This window comes from Orcinus orca, chromosome 4 (assembly GCF_937001465.1).
Source record: "Orcinus orca chromosome 4, mOrcOrc1.1, whole genome shotgun sequence".
Classification (NCBI taxonomy): Eukaryota; Metazoa; Chordata; class Mammalia; order Artiodactyla; family Delphinidae; genus Orcinus; species Orcinus orca.
The window spans coordinates 150,786,700-150,802,902 of NC_064562.1; the positions used below are offsets into that span (position 1 = coordinate 150,786,700).

At 56.9% G+C, this 16,203-nt stretch overlaps 1 protein-coding gene across 1 annotated transcript in view; it reads left to right on the forward strand.

Moving 5' to 3' along the window:
* The first annotated feature begins 4,468 nt into the window (after positions 1-4,468).
* The window catches only part of SORCS2 (sortilin related VPS10 domain containing receptor 2), a 468,073-nt gene continuing 456,338 nt past the window's right edge, over positions 4,469-16,203 (forward strand). Inside the window, exon 1 of the mRNA XM_049709229.1 lies at positions 4,469-5,149. Within this exon, the coding sequence (XP_049565186.1) occupies positions 4,673-5,149 (477 nt within the window). The 5' untranslated portion in view covers positions 4,469-4,672. The remainder of the gene's footprint in view (positions 5,150-16,203) is intronic.

Below are 16,203 nucleotides of genomic sequence, written 5' to 3' on the forward strand. Positions count from 1 at the left end.
CTGGATCTTGAAACTAAAAGATTTGGCCTGGGGTTCCAGGGGCCCCACGTACCTGTCAGGAAAGGCACCATTTACTGTGGTCCAGCCGTACGCCAGGCACTTGGCATCTGTCCTCTCACGAATCCTTATAAAAAGCTGTGCTGCAGGCCAGGGGCTCGCGGCTGGCTGACATTGGCATCACCTGGGAGCTTAGAGATGACCCACAGAGATGGCGCGGTCAGGGGTGGGGCTTGGGCGTCGGTATTTTTCTGAAGTCCTCCAAGTGATGCCAATTGTGCAGCCTGGGCCCAGAGCCACCGGGTGCGTCAGGACCACCTAGAGGGCGTGTTGGACACAGATCGGGGCCCCAGCCCGGAGTTTCTGGTTCAGTAGGTCTGGGGTGGGCCCAGAAATCAACCCATTAACGCAGATGCTGCGGGTCCAGGGATGACACATTGAGAGCCACCGAGTCAGGGCCGTGCTGGCCCCATTTCACAGGTGAAGCAATTTATGGAACAGAGAGGTGAAGTTGGGCCACGCTCAGGACACCCAGTTGGTACATGAGGACGTGGGCCTTTGAATCCTTTGGGTAAATTTCTGCCCCCTGTGTGCTTTCACCTTCCCCACCTTTAAATTGGGGAAAACAGTACTTACCCTCTAGGGGAGTCAGAGGTGCGCTGGGTTCTTCCATCAGGAACAGTGCCTGGCCCAGAGGAGGTGCTCGAGTGGCAGTCTCGGTTGTTATTGTTACTGTTACCTGGAGGGATGAGTGGAAGAGCAGAAGGCCAGATGGCGGCTCCCCCTTCCTTTAGGCCCCCAGACGCCTCCCTGGGATCGCCTGCTTCCCTGACATCACTGTTCAGCCGTGCGCCTCCCCCATCAGACTGCGAGCTCTCCAGGAGCAGGACCAGGCCTGACTCGGTCTGGAGCCTAGTGCCCTGCATGGAGGCGAAGAGGGAGGATGACTGGGGCTGGTTTCCCCTTCTTAGGATCTTGCTGTTGTAAAGAATCAGGTGTTACAGATCTGGAGGGGGTTTAATATTTATCTCATGCGTGCACCCTGATGCCAGGCGCTGAACCCCAGCTCCTGCACATGGCCTACCTCCATGTGTTCATGCCCAGACACCTGCTGAGCTGTCGGCCACCTCGGTGGGCACCGCAGACACTGCCTCTGTGGCCTCCGGAGACCCCACTGCGCCGGTGGTGTCGGACAGGATGCCTGATCGAAGCTCTCCTTTGCTTTCTACACTTGCCTGCACCTTTCTCCTGCATCTGCGTCCCTGAGTCCCTGATGTGAGTCACTAAGGAGGGTGAGCGCGGGGGTAGGGGGCGTGAGACTGGGGTGAGGGAGGCACCCGGAAGCGGGCTTCCCTCCACTCTCCCCTCCTCCGTCGCTGCCCGCTGCCCCGTGCCCAGCTTCTCTCTTGTCCTGCACAGTCATGTCCTCAGTGCCTTCCTGCACCTGTCCTCCTGGCGGCCAGAGTGATGCTGTTAGAACGCCGCTGGTCTCACTCTCCTGCCTGAAACCCTCCAGAGGCTTTGCAGCGGTCTGTGGATACAAATGAAGCCCGGCAGTTCCTCCTCCGAATACCCAGTTGCTCTGGGCCGGGCCGGGGCTCACGTGCTCCCCCTCTGCTGGGATGGCTCTTCCCGCCAGGCTCGTGCCGGGCCTCTCAGCTCCAAGTCACCTGGCCCCCAGCACCTCCTCGTTGCCATCGCACACCTGCCTTATTTTCTCCTGGGTACGCAGCACTGTCTAGGTTTTCCCCCGGATCTGTCTAGCTGCATGAGGACGGACACTCCTCCCCAGCACAGGGAACTTGTCTGTCTCCCTCATCACTGCGTTCCTGGGGGTCCAGTGATGTTTGTGAGCTGAGAGATCCGGGGAATCACAGCGTCTCCGGATTTGGATTCAGAAAAGGGATGAATCAGTCCTGCTCTTCCGAATGCCTTGTGGCCTTATTAGGGCAGAGGCAGCCAGTTGTTCTGGAGGGAGCACTGGTGAGGCATCATGGCCTCTGCATTCCAGACCTGGACCCTCTCCCCGGTTTGTTGGGACATTAACCAAATCACTAATGATGTGGCCTCGGTCTGAGCCTGGGGGTGATGTGTGTTCACATTACCTCCCTGCCTGGCTGAGCTCTCCAAGCCTTGGAGGGGTAACACGCACAGATGGCAAGTAACCGGGGTGGGGTGGAAAGAGCGCCCCCTTGGGGCCAGAAAACGTGCCTGGAGTCTGGCCCCTGACTCTGGCCAGGTGACCTTGGGCAGTCATCACTCTGAGTCTGTTTCCGTGTCTGTAAGATGGGGACAGCCTGATGGTGAGAGTTAAATATAACCTGCAACATCACCCACCCCAGGAGCAGAGGCCCCCATCTTCTTTTCCAGGATGCAACCAGTCCCTAGGAAAGTGCCCAGCACATAGTAGGGGCTCGATCATGTGTCACTGTCAAGTTTTCTTGAGGACAGTACTTGGAGGCCTTCCTTTATTTAAAAACAAGACAAAACAAAACGAACAAACAACTGGAAGAGACCTTAGAGACTGTGCAGCCCCCTTCCCTTCACAGCCGGGGAGATGGAGGGTGAGCCAGCATCAGGGAGCCTCTTGGTGAATTTGTGTCTAAGGCGGGACAGACCCAGCTCTTCTGACCGCCGTGCAGCGAGCACCTTCCCGCCAGCCACTGTCTGCAGTGTTGCTTTGCTCGTAAGCGTCATTTTAGTGCCCGCCTGACACTTGGTTTTGTCTCCCCTCCCGTCAGCGCTGCGCTGACCCTGTTCTGTTCTTCTCTGCTCCCCGTGCTAGACCAGATGTTCCCGCAGCTGCTGGCTCCCCCTCCTCTCCCGACCCTGGGCCTGAGCTGGAGATGTAGACTCTGACAGATTGGGAATTTACACCGCGGAGGGGGTGAGGGCACATTCCAAGGTAGGAGACTTCATAGGTATCCAGCCAAGCCCCGCCCCCCACCCCAGCACTGGGCAGAGGGCGAGCCCAGTCTGTTATTGGCTGTGAATTCCGGGTGAGCCTGGGTGAGCAAGCAGAAGACAGGGTGCTGGGTGCTCCAGCTCTTTGGGGGCCAGCGGGAAGCCCCACTGTCTGTCTTTCCCAAACGTTCGAGCCTTTGCTCCTTGGCCCCGTTAGGCTCTCTCACTCTGCTCTCTCTCTCTCTCTCTCTCTGAAGCAAAGAGACCCAACTGGGAGGTGAGTGTGACGGGGATGCTGAACCTGAGGATTTAAAAAAAAAATTTATTTATTTATTTTTGGCTGCACTGGGTCTTCGTTGCTGCGCGCGGGCTTTTTCTAGTTGCAGCGAGCGGGGGCTACTCTTCGTTGTGGTGCGTGGGCTTCTCATTGCGGTGGCTTCTCTTGCTGCGGAGCACGGGCTCTAGGCAGGTGGGCTTCAGTAGCTGTGGCACGCGGGCTCAGTAGTTGTGGCTTGCGGGCTTTAGAGCGCAGGCTCAGTAGTTGTGGCGCACAGGCTTAGTTGCTCCGCGGCATGTGGGATCTTCTTGGACCAGGGCTCGAACCCGTGTCCCCTGCATTGGCAGGCGGATTCTTAACCACTGCGCCACCAGGGAAGCCTGAGCCTGAGGATTTTTATTTAATGTGGGGGCCACTGGGGAAGGAGGAGGCGGGGTGGCCCCTGGCTGAGGATGCACAGCTACTCTGACCCTGGCCTTGCCTCGGAGAATCTCCTGCTCCTGTGTCTTTTCCCTGAGGCCAGTGCGGAGCACATGGTGGGTGCTCAATGAAGTTATATTGAAATCTACCTAAAGTAGGTTCATGACCTTGGGTGGGGACTTGGTGCGCTGAGCCTCTGTTTCCCCAGCTCCGCACCGTGGCTGCCAGGCTCTGAATGGGACCTTGTCCCACACCCTCTCCTCACCCAGGCGTCTGTCCTTATGTTCAGGGACTGCCCCCTTGGTGGCCCCCGGGGTTGGGACATAAAGCCACTGTCTGCAAGTCCTGAAGCCTAAGCCACAGGAGTGGCTGCACCTGTAGGTCATCTGGAAGCTGCCTTAGCGTCTTCGCAGGGCCCTCGGCTGCCTAGAAGGTCTCCTCCTCACCCTCAAGGAGCTAGGTCCTGTCTCCACTGTTACTCCTTCAGAGGCTCCTTCCGGAGACCACCTCCCCACTTACGGTCTGGCTTCATTCTGGTTCTCTGGGGTGATTTTGTCCGTGAACGTGTCCACTTAGGTGTGGTCTTTCTCCCACATTAGACTCTCAGCAGTGGGAACAGGCACCTGGCTGTGTTTACCTCTGTGTCCCCACTGCCTGGAACTCTGCTGGCCCAGAGTAAGTGGTCAGTAAATACAAGAAGAAAGGGCGGAAGGAAGGCAAGAGGGCGGGAGAGGAGGGAAGGAGTAAGGAAGGAGCAAGGAAGGGAGGAGAGGGGTCTGTGGCCTGTGGCCCTGGAGGGTGGCGGCCTGCTCCAGGACCTCCGGCCCCTGGTTCCTGAGCGGCTGGCGCTCGCACGGGCGGGCACGGAGCCGGCCGGCAGGTGGCGGTGCGCCCTCGGCTGCGCGGGTGGCGGCGGCGGAGCGGCGAGTCCCCTCCTCCCGCCGGCTCCCTCCCCTCTACGGCTCCTTTCTCTGAGCTCTCGCTCGCGCTCCCCAGCGCTCTCCGCTCTCCCGGCCGCGGTCTCCCTTGCCCGCGCCGCCCCGCCGCCGGCCCCGCCGCCGCCCCTCGGCGACCATGGCGCACCGGGGAGCCCCGCGCGCCCCGAAGGGCCCCGGCCCCGCCGCCCGAGCCCCTAGCCCCCGGGCGCCGCCGCCGCCGCGCTCGCCGCGCTCGCGGCCGCTCCTGCTGCTGCTGCTACTGCTGCTGGCCGCCTGCGGGGCGGCGGGGCGCTCCCCCGAGTCCTGGCGCCTGGGTCCCCGCGCCCGGCTGACCCGGGCGCCGCCAAGCCCGCCTGCGGGGCGCGCGCTGCCCGGCGGCGGCGAGGACCGTCAGGCGCGTGGCGCGGAACCCGGCGCCCCGGGTCCCGGTCAGGCTCCGGGTCCCGGCGAGGACGGCGCCCCCGCCGCGGGCCAGGGGCGCTGGGCACGGGCGGCTCCGGTGGCCGGAGCGGCTTCGCAAGCGCAGGTCTCACTCATCAGCACGTCGTTCGTGCTCAAGGGGGACGCGACGCACAACCAGGCGATGGTGCACTGGACGGGCGAGAACAGCAGCGTAAGTGACCTTCGCGCGTCCCCCCGGGCCCTGCCCCGGACACCTCGGAGCCCCCACTTCCGGACGGCCCCGCGGTCACCCCGGGCATTCTCGGAGACTTGGGGACGAGAGTCACCTCGGCGGCGCCCTGCTGGCCCCTGGCCACTGGTTACTTGGGGACCAGATACGTGAGCGCCCTGCCTCACCTCGGGGGGCATTTCCGCTGATTTCCGGGACCCTGAGCCACCTCAGGGGCGGCCCCACTGGCCTCCAGATCGCAGGTTGGGGGGTGGGTGTCTCCAGAGGTTTCGGGACCCCGGCCACCTTGGGGCGCCCCCAGGCCCTTTAAGATCATTCACGACTCGGTGTTGCGCCTTTATCGCCTTCAGACTCCACCCGGTCCACCCAGCGTTGCTTTGGGATTTTTGGTTCCAGGACCCGCTCCACCCTGGTCTACCCGGGACCCCTCTCGTGGCACCTCCACGGGCTCTAGGACTTCCCCGGTCAGCCCGGCGTCCGATTCTGGGACCCTCGATTCTGGGGCCGCCGCTCTCCCCGCGTTCCCGTAGGGCGACCCGCGGCTGCCTTGAGGACCGGCCGCTGACGCACCTGGATGCGCCGGGATCTGCTTACTCGCGGGGCTGGGAGCGGAGGCCAGCTCCTTGCACTCCCTGCCCTCCCCCACCTTGGCCGCTACTTCGGCCTCGCTCCAGCTGGAAGTTGGACACCCCTTGCCCTGCAAACACACTTCTGTTAAGGTCCTCTGGCGCCTCCTTCCACCAGCTCTGTGGGTCCTGCCCCCTCTTGGATCCCGCCTCCTCCTTTTTGGTGGTGTGTCCCGGGCATGGGGATACCCTCATATTCTTCCCCGGGGGGGGGGGGGTGCCACAGGGTCGTTTCCCTCCCACCCCGCTCTATTCCCGCCGGAGCAGATAACCCGTGGTCATCTGTCTTGGGGTCACCTGTCGGCAGCCCCACGTGGATCATCTCTAGTTTTGGGAGAGGGAGTGGTGGAGGGAGGGGGCAGCTGTGTGTGCGCGCGAGGTTATGGGGAGAAGAGATGGGAGCCCCTCGTCACTCCTTTCCGTAAATGTCCACTCACTGTCCAGTGGCTGAGCCCCGACCCTTCTCCTTGACCAAGGCTTCCCAAAGTTCTGGGGAAGCCGCGCTGGGCCAGGGCCCCTGCGTCCATTGGGAGTGGAGGGGCGGGGATGCAGGTGCTTCTCTAGTCACCGCAGGGGTGTAGCCTGGGCTGGGCGGCACTTTTACCCACCTCCTCTGTCTAGCCCCGCTGGCTGGGGAACTCTGCGGGAGAAGGGAGGGGCGGGTGGATGCGCTTCTTGGGGCAGGGGCGGCACTGGATGGGCCTGATTGGTCCAGAGCGCGGCGCCCTGCCGGACCCCCTCCCCAGCCAGCTTCTCACGCATGTGCCGGGTCTCTGGTCCTTGGTCACCTCAGCCGTCTCCAGTCAGACTGGAAGCCCTGGGGGGAGGGGCGGGTCGGCGCTGACCCCCTGCGCTCCGCCGGCCAGCAGGGGGCAGGCAGGGCCCTGAGGGGCGGTGCTTTAGGGAGGGGAGCAGGCGCCCCTACCTCGAAGAGCCCTTGGGGGAACGTCCCCACGTACATCTGGAGAGAGGGGTCAGACCCCAGACGTGCAGCTGGATCCCGCCCTTCTTCCTTCCTTCCCAATACTCGGGAGCAAATCGTGTCCTATGTACCGTAAGCTGTAACTCAGGGACTGCAAGGTAACCTGGACACCAGTAACTCAAAGGAACCAGTAAGCATTAACAGTCAGACCAGTGGAGCCGGAACATCCAAACCAAGCCCCCTCCCCCCAGGTTGTTCCTCCAGAAGCTCACTCTTTTCAGCTTCGTGGTGGGGGGCGGTAGGGGTGAGAGAAGTTAGGGAGACCCAGAGGGGTGGAGAGCAGCCTCCCAGGTGGGACCAGCACCTTCAGGGCTCACTGACACCCAGCCCGCCCGCCCACCCCCATCCTGAGAGCACAGCTCCCCTGGAGAGGCTGAGGAGAGTCTGGGCCAGTGGGGCGGGGCCCTGGGGGCGGGGCCTGGCAGAGGAGCCCACCTGGCTTTGCTGCTTGGGGACAGTGGCTGAGCTGAGTGACTCCTGTGTGACTGTCTCCTGGCTGCTGGCAGCTGAATGCCTGGAGGGGGGGCTTGGGAGTGGGGAGTGGGAATGTGGGGAGGTGCTGACTTCTCTTTAGTGGGCGGTGGGAAGTCCAGATCCGGGGAGGAGCTTTGAGAGAGGCACTCTCCCCTGGCCTCTGGGAAATGGGGGGCCGGGGTGGCTGTGGAGAGCAGGGCGTGGCCTGGCACTCAGCAGACGGGAGGCGAAGCCCGAGTACTCATCACTGTTACCGGCTGTGGTTCTGGAGATGCTGACCCGGCGTTTGGCTCAAGCACCTCCCACTTCTCTTGCCAGCCCCGCCCCCCCCCACCCATTCTCAGGCTTGGGAAGTCGGGGAGACGGGAGTTCTCGCTGGATAAGCGCATCATCCTTTGACTTGGGGAGCAGGTGATGCTTTAAGAGTTTCACTTGCCTGGGAAGAACTCAAGAGGAGTGAAAGCTGTAACCCAGAGCCAAGGAAAACCCGTTTTTCAAACCATTATTTTCTCAGCACTCCGCGCATGCGTTGCATTGTTTTCTCCGCACGTGAAGTGTCTGAGAAATGCGCTTTGGTCCCTCTGGCAGCCGCAGGGCTAAGGATTTTAGCCAGGATTCTGCACGTGGTTCACCTCCGCTTGAAAGCCCCATCTTTGAAAGCTAAAACGGAAAAGAAACTAACTTGAGGCTGATTTGCTGAGCAGAGTCTTTTAAAAATTTTATGTCATCTGATTTGCACAGGTATCCGAACCCAAGGAGCTACGCTCTGCAGATGTGCTCTACAAGAGCAGAGGTGGTGTTCGCTTTACCATGTCAGGTGTTTTACAAAGTTAAAAAAAGCATGTGGAGAGGGATAGACTTTTTAAAATGGTGTTCTAGAACATCTGCAGAAAGGAACGGCAGGATTCGAGCTTATTCCAGGACAGGCCCCGTCGCTGTAGCGCTGAGAACATATGTGCGTTTTCCTTCCAAAGGCTCGGTTTCTTCCCGCTCCCATGGAGATACAGAAGGGGACTAGCTTGGAAGTTCGAACACTGCCTTTCTGTCTGCCGTTTAGCTGTAGAAATGAATTGTTAGGTGTGAAATGAGTGTTTCATTGAAACCAACTGGTGTTACCTTCGATGGATCCAGAACGGGTTGTGCACGGAGGCTCCAGGTTCTGGGTCTCCTGAGCTGCCCTCAGAGGCAGAGGTGTGATCTGGAGACAAGTATGACAGTGCAGGTCCCTGCCTCCGAGGTCAGGGCTTCATGCTGCCCCAATGGGACGGTGCTGTGCCCTGTCCCAATTTTACCATTTCTGGGAAATCGCGTGCTCGTTATACTTAAGTACAGCTCGCCTGTACGCCTTCCCTCACGGCGCTGGAACTTCAGTTTTGATGCGTCAGTGGACTAGAATGTGAGCTTCCTGCAGCCAGGCCCAGTTGGTTCAGTTTTGTCGCTGGTGGTCAGCAGATCGGCATGTCCCCCACCCCCGCTCCACATCTGCTCTGTGCTGTCCTGCAGGGTTGAGGATGTCGAGGGGAGCTGTATGCAGAGGTAATTCTGCCCTGACTATTCATGCTCTCTGCTCAGGGATCTTCAGGAACCTGATATCTGTGCATATTTTATACCCAGAGAGCCAGAGCTCCAAATCAGAAGCATGGAGCTTCTGAAGGTGTGAAATGGGTCACACCTAACACAGCTGTCAGATGTCAGGTTCCTCGAGGGCAGGTGTATTAGCCTCCACAGCAAAGTGCCACAGACTGGACAGCTTTAACAGCAGAATGCATTCTCCATTTTAGAGGCTGGATGTCCAAGATCAAGGGATCAGTAGGGTTGGTTCCTCCTGAGGCCTCTCTCTTTGGCCTATAGATGGCTGTCTTCTCTTTGTGTTTGTGTCCTAATCTCTTCTTATAAGGACACCAACCATATTGAATCAGAGCCCACTCCAGTGGCCTCATTTTACCCTAATCCCCTCTTTAAAGACCATATCTCCAAATATAGTCACATCCTGAGGTCCTGGGGGTTAGGACTTAAATATATGATTTGTGGGGGGCGGTGAGGGGGGCACAGTTCAGCTTGTAACAGCAGGGGAGGGGCCTCAATTACTTTTGCATCCCCTGAGCTTAACGCAGGGGAGCTCAGAGTAGTCCTGTGGGGAAAAAAGGGATGGATGTGAACAGTTGGGATACGAGGGGTGAGCACCATCTTCCCCAGTGGGGAAATCAGGGAAGACTGCATGGAAGAGGTGGCATCAGGGTGGACTTATGGGACGAGTAGGGGGAGTATATGGGAGATGGAGAGGAACATTCTGGGGGAGGAACTGCTTGAGCAAGGTCTGGGAGGTGGGAATCTGAAGGTATGTCTGTGTCATACACGGAGACAGTGAATGTATTGTGCGTGGAGAGAAATCAGAGGAAAGAAGTTTGGAAAAAACTGGTTGAAGTCCACTCCTAATGGGTCCCGAATATGAGGCTGAACAGCCTAGCATGGCAGTGCGGTGGGGGAGGGGGGGTTACTGGTGCTTGAGCTTCAACCTCCTTGGGCTTGTACCCGGCCCTGCTCCTCTCTGGCTCTGAGATTTGGGGTGGATGGACTGACCTCTCTGGGCCTCAGTGTCTTAGCTTTGGGGGAAGTGAAGGCTCATAGGTCTGTCTGTGGTGCAGGTTCAGTAGGATAATCCACGTAAAGTGCTCGGACAGGGTCTGGCCTGCAGCAGGTGCTCAGGGAGTGATAGCAGGGCTGGGCTGAGTTTCAGCCAGTGACCCAGGGGCAGTGTGCAGGGTGGGCTTGGTGAGGGACCGTGGAGGTGAGACCTGTACAGAGACTCGGGGAGGAGGCTGCTGTGACGGTGAGGCCTGGCCCAGGGCCCTGGAGGGGGCCGAGGGAGGGAAGAGCAGGTCTGAGAGAGGGTTCAGGTGAGGATGGACGGGACGTGGCTCCCCAACCCCCCACGGAGGCCTCACGGCTCACGGCCAGGCTCCAGCGTCCAGAGACCATGAAGGCCTTCGTGGAAAGCCCTTCGGGTTCTTGAGTGAATCCAGCGACAAAGCTGATTTGTAGCCTTGAGTCTGACGGCTGTGGTTTCGTGGTGACGGCTCCGCTCCGCTCTTGTGGGCGGGCTTGGGGGCTCCAAGTCTGCTGAACTTTCCGTGAGAAATTTTGGGGTTCCAGACCAGCACAGTGCGGGCCTCCCGGCGTTTTGGGGTGGGGACTCCCTTGGACAGAGCGCTCTGGTTCATGGGTGGCTGAGTTGTGACTGCTCAGTGCTTGGCTGTGGGCCTCTGACCCCAGATGAAGCACTTCTCTGTCGTGGCAGCTTCACCAAGGGCGGCCAGTGGCCACCCAGAGACGGACAGAGGCAGACAGAGGTCACGGGATGCTGTGACCAGCACTGAGTGCCTGTCACTTTTGTTGTCAGGAAGCCAGCTGTGCCACCTGTCGGGGACCCTGGGCCTGGCGGCTGGACCAAGAGTGATGAGAGAGCGAGGGCAGCCTGTGTTGTGGGATGGGTGTCGCTCAGTGGACACGTATGCTTGGTGGGCAGAGCCTGGGGAAGTCCTGGCATGCAAGGCAGCAGTGTTGTACTTGGGGGTATGCTTGCCCTGTGCCCGGGACCACCTAGGGTCTTCTGCATTCTGTCTGTGCCTGGAGAGATCACACAAAGTTTGAGAGCCCCAGGTGAGAAGAGACCTCATATTAGCCTTCAGAGCAGCTGCTTTCTAAGAGGGTCTGTTAGGTGCCGGGGTACAGTGACAAGCAAAATCACTCATGGCCCCTGTCCTGGCAGGACATTGGGACTGGACAGGAGTTCATTACAGAATTCTGGTGCTTTAAGGATCTGTGCTGGGGAGGTCAGGGAGGACTTCCTGGAGGAGGTGATGATCGAGCAGCTCTGAAGGGTGGGTAGAGTCAGTGTCGCCTGGGCTGAGGAGGATGTTGCGATGGTGAGACTGTGCAGGCTGAGGGAGAGGCCCGGGGTCCTGAAGACCCCGGAGCACCAGGCAGAGAAAGAACAGGTCCGTCAATCAGAAGCTTTTGGCTCAGAGGCATCAAAACAGCCCTGTTAATAACGTTCCCGAACACATTGCACAGATCTGCGTTTACTTTAATGAAGTGGCTCTTTAATTGGTGGTCGCCTGCGGGTCCCTGAGAGTGTTTTAAAGAGGCCATAAGTTAGCTTGATTCTTCTGCGCCCCTTCAGATTAGAAGGCAGCCCAGTGCTTGCATTAGGCCTTCTTTAGAGCTCCTGTTGTTTTAACATGTTACTTTATTATAATTTGTCAGAGGCAGGCTAAGCCCCCGAGGATGACACCGTGGGAGCGCAGAGCTGGAGCCATGAGAACATGCGCTGGCGACACGCTGAGCATCCCTGAGCGTTTCCATTTCAGGAAGACCCGGAGGGCGAGCTTGTAAACTGCCTTCTGTTTGGGAGCTTCCTCACTTTTCTTTTCTTTTTTTTTTAGCATCCGAAGAGTGAGTTATTTATAGAGTCTTACCAATAGCCCGTTTCGCCCTCGCGCTCCTAATTCCCGAGTTTGCATGGGTGCTTTATGGAGCACGGAGGGAAGTGATGACCCGTGAAGCCAGCTGTTACTGCAGCCCTGTTCCTGGCCAGCGTGTGCCCAGGTGTGGAAGCTCAGGGAGCAGGGGAACTCTGGCTCTCATCGTGGTCACGACAAGGTCTCCATCCCAGTATCTGGAGGGTGAAGCATGCGTGTGGGTCTGTCCCCAGCCTGCTCTTGCCTGTGGGAGCCCTTTGAAAGCCTCATTCGGGGCGTGAGCTTGGATGCTGGGCATAGAACCGCCATGGAAACACGCACCCGTGGCCCTTCCGGTTCTGTCCAGTGGATGGTGGGGATGGCGAAGGCCCCGCTTCTGCCCCACGCGGGTTCCCACGGTGCAGCCGTCCCTCCGGTGGGTTGCAGAGCACAGACTCTGGCAACCTGTTCCCAGTTGCGCTGTGAGCTGGCGACTGACAGCCCACTGAGGGCAGCAACAAAACCATTTCTACTCCAGCCCCGTGATTCCAGGACACTTCCCAGAGCACACAGTGTGCACATCATCTTTGTCCCGCATAAGCTCTGTTTGTTGTTTTAAACGTTTAATAGGAGTACTTGAATGTGAGCTGTCACTGGAGAACCGGAAAGAAGAAAAAATTAAGACTCCGCTGTTCTTTTGAGGTGGAAAAGTTCCTTCTTATTTTGCATCTCTGCAGTAGTCAAGTTGCTGCATTTGCACAGAAAATTACAATCATTTAATTAGTTTCTTCTCACACCAGCTCGAAGATCTTAAAATAACAGCACCCTCCTTCCTTCGTGATTTTCTTGCAAAAGCAGATCATTTCCCGCAATGTTGAGCTCGCCTTGACTCCGACAGGGCACATCTCTTGCATGACGCCGTTTCCTGATGCTCAGAGATAAATTAAGTTCAAATTAAAGTAAGAAAAGAGCCAGGCCGAGTGTGGCTGCTTCTCTTCAGATCACTTTTAATTCAGAAAGGGCTCTTTATGAGTTTTCTGTGCTGCGCATAATTCTGAGGCGTCAGAGGTAGAGATACCATCTTCCAGGCCTTAGCTGGAGAGATGGCATTTAGGATCGCCTCCGTGCTTCTCCTTCGGAGGTAATTTTATCTTATAATAACAATTTCTCATTATTTACATATTGCTTCTGATTAGTAATAATGAAGTCAATAATCACAGTCCCCTTTTATGTGTCCATGGCTGTGCCGAGCACATCACAGGCATTAACTCATTTAGTCCTGGAGACAGTCCTAAAAAAATAGATACGATTATTATATTCATTTTACAGACGAGAAAAGAAAGGTTCACAGCATCCAGGGGACTGGCCCAAAGTCACACAGCTAAAAAGGGTCTGAGATGCGATTTCCTTCTTCACTCTTGAGCCTGAGTGCTATTTTTTTAAAAATAAATTTATTTATTTATTTGTTTTTGGCTGCGTTGGGTCTTCGTTGCTGCGTGTGGGCTTTTCTTTAGTTGTGGCGAGTGGGAGCGACTCTTCGTTGTGGTGTGCGGCCTTCTCATTGCGGTGGCTTCTCTTGTTGCGGAGCACGGGCCCTAGGCACGCGGGCTTCAGTAGTTGTGGCACGCGGGCTCAGTAGTTGTGGCTCGCGGGCTCTAGAGCGCAGGCTCAGTAGTAACAGCGCGCGGGCTTAGTTGCTCTGCAACATGTAGGATCTTCCCGGACCAGGGCTCGAACCCGTGTCCCCTGCGTTGGCAGGCGGATTCTCAACCACTGTGCCACCAGGGAAGTCCCTGAGTGCTATTTTTTTAGTGCAAGAAATATTTCTACTCTTTTTTCTTTATTGTTATTTTTTAATGGTGATAAAATACAGATAAAATTTACCCTCTTAACCAATTTAAGTATACAGTTGAGTGGCATGAAGTACATTCACATTGTTATGCAACCGTCACCACCATCCACCTCCAGAACTTTTTCATCTTCCCAGATGGAAACTCTGTCCCCGTTAAACACTAGCCCCCCATCGCCTCCTGTCTCCCCCTTTCCCTGCAAACCACCATTCTACTTCCGTTTGTGAATTTGGCTGTTTTTTCTAGGGACCTTATATAAGTGGAGTGACACAGTGTTTATCCTTATGTGACGGGCTTACGTCACTGGGCATGATGTCCTCGAGGTTCATCCAAGTTGTAGCCTGTGTCAGAATTTCCTTCCTTTTTGAAGCTGAATCATATTTCACTGTGTGGATGGACCACATTTGTTTTCTTGTTCATTCATCCGTGGACCCTTGGGCTGCTCCCATCTCTGGGCTAGAGTGAGCAACGCTGCTGTGGACATTGGGGTACAAATGTCTGTTCAAACCCCTGCTTTCTCTTCTTCTGGCTGTATACTCAGAAGTGGGATTGCAGAATTCTGTGTTAGTTTTTGGATTGAGCCTGAGGTCTTAACTACAGCAGACATCGTTCTTGTGTCTGCTTTGAGTTTTTGCCCACTTGCTAATTAGTTGCGTGGTTGCAATCCCCAAAGAAATCTGTCACCCTGTGGTTTTGGGGGAGAAATATTCACAGCACTAAGGGCCATCCCATACCTGGAAAGGACACAGCAGGGAGACACTACAGTGGGTGGGAGTGGTGCTGTTTCTGGTTTCTTCTGATAACCCCCCATTCTGCTATGTGTGACCCAAGGGGAGCGGCTGTTGCTTGGAGCCCAGGACATCCAGATCTGTCAACGTTGGAAAGTCAGAAATAGGCTGACTGGTCTGGCGGTGGGGGGCCTGCGGGGGGGTAGGAAATGGTCCAGGGGGGCGTGGTCTGGAGCTCCTGCCGTTTGTATTTCAAGTTCACGTGCACTTCACTTCCTCCCTGCGTTTAGGCCCTTTTCCCTATTGACTAGCTCATTGACCAGTTAAATAATTCAATTTTCACTCGTAAAAATGAAGCGCTCAGTAAAAAATCTTACGTTTTTTTCAGTTTATTCCCATCGATACTGCTTAACCCCATCCAGGTTTATGTGCTGATTGATCACTTGACCGTGCAGGGGCTTCGGGGATTTTATTTAATTCCTGCAGCCGTTCTGTCTCAGTCGTTTGAGGCGGCTGCTGGGTGCCTTGCTGGGTGTCACACCACGGGCTGCCCCGGGACACACGCGGAGGGGCTTCCCGGCTCCAAGGACCCCCCCCGCCCATCCTGGCACAGAGGTTCTCAGCTCTTTCTGTGCCATAGACTCTCCCCACCCCAAGTCTGGAGAAGCCCATGAAGTTTCTCAGAATGTAGTTTTTATAACCAGCATAACATAGAATAGGTAGGATTAAAGGATGATTATTAAAAAATAAATGCTATGGCAATAAAGTTACCAGAATATTAAAGCTGATTTCTTTAGTAACACATCAACAAGAGTTAGCAGCAAGTGTGATAAGTACCACAGTTCTGAAGTTGTGATGGACGTAAACGATATTTCGGGGTCGGCAACAGCTGTGAGCGTGCCCGGGAAAACACCTGTGATTTCTGTTGGTGACAAAGTCCCAGGTACTAATGACAACATTGTGACTTGTTGCTTTATGATGAAGGAAACGCCCAATTTCAGTCGGAGTTGATGAAAATAAACCCAGTTCTTGTTTCTCCACCCAAGTTCATGGGCCCCTGGATTCTGTGGTCCCAGCAGAGCTGGCGGGGAATCACAGGTGAGTAGTGAAGAAATGAAGTGAATAGAAGTGAAGAAGCCAGGTAGGACGTGGCTCTTGGGAAAGAGAGGGGACAGACGGACCCCGTGGGGATGATTCTCTTCTCCGCCACCCCCCACCCCAGTGCCTGCTCCCAGTGTCCTGTCTCCCCCAGGCCCCTAAGGGTGTGGACCCCGCGAGGGCGGAGCTTTGGTCTGTCTGTTCTCTGCTGTCTCCCAGTGCTAGGTGCTTAGCAGATGCTCAGTAAACATTGGCAACTGACCAGATGAGTAGGATAGGAGGGGCTCATTGGTCCTGAAGGGCTATCAGCTCAGAGGCCCGGCCCACCTCCTTCTCTGCTGAGGATCTGGGAAGGACCCCGTGGCCGGTGGGTGACAGAGCTGGCCTCCCTGTTCAGTTGCCTGCTCCCCCTGTGACCTCTGAAGCTCTGTAAAGCACTCATTTGTCCCCACCTGTGTTCAGTGAGGATCCTGAGCCTTCCCCGTAGGGAAGAGCCCTTTGGGGGAGAGGGAGAGACTGCTTCTTGCCCAAAGCTTTCTGCCCAGAAGCTTCGACTGGCAACAGTGGCCGTGCAGCCAGGCCACGGCGCCCTGTGCCTCCCCCTGGCCGGGCCTCTGCCCTTCGGCTGGGGTGGCTCAGCCAGGAGCCAGGGTGCTCAGTGGGGAGGGAGCATCAGTCCCCAAATGAAGTTGGCGCTTTTAAATTGCTTCTCTGCTCCCAGCCTCATTTCATTCACATAAAACGTAACACAGCACCCAGGAGATGGTTGGCTCCGCTTTGCAGCAGATAAGCAACCCTGGGTGGGTTTAAACACGGAG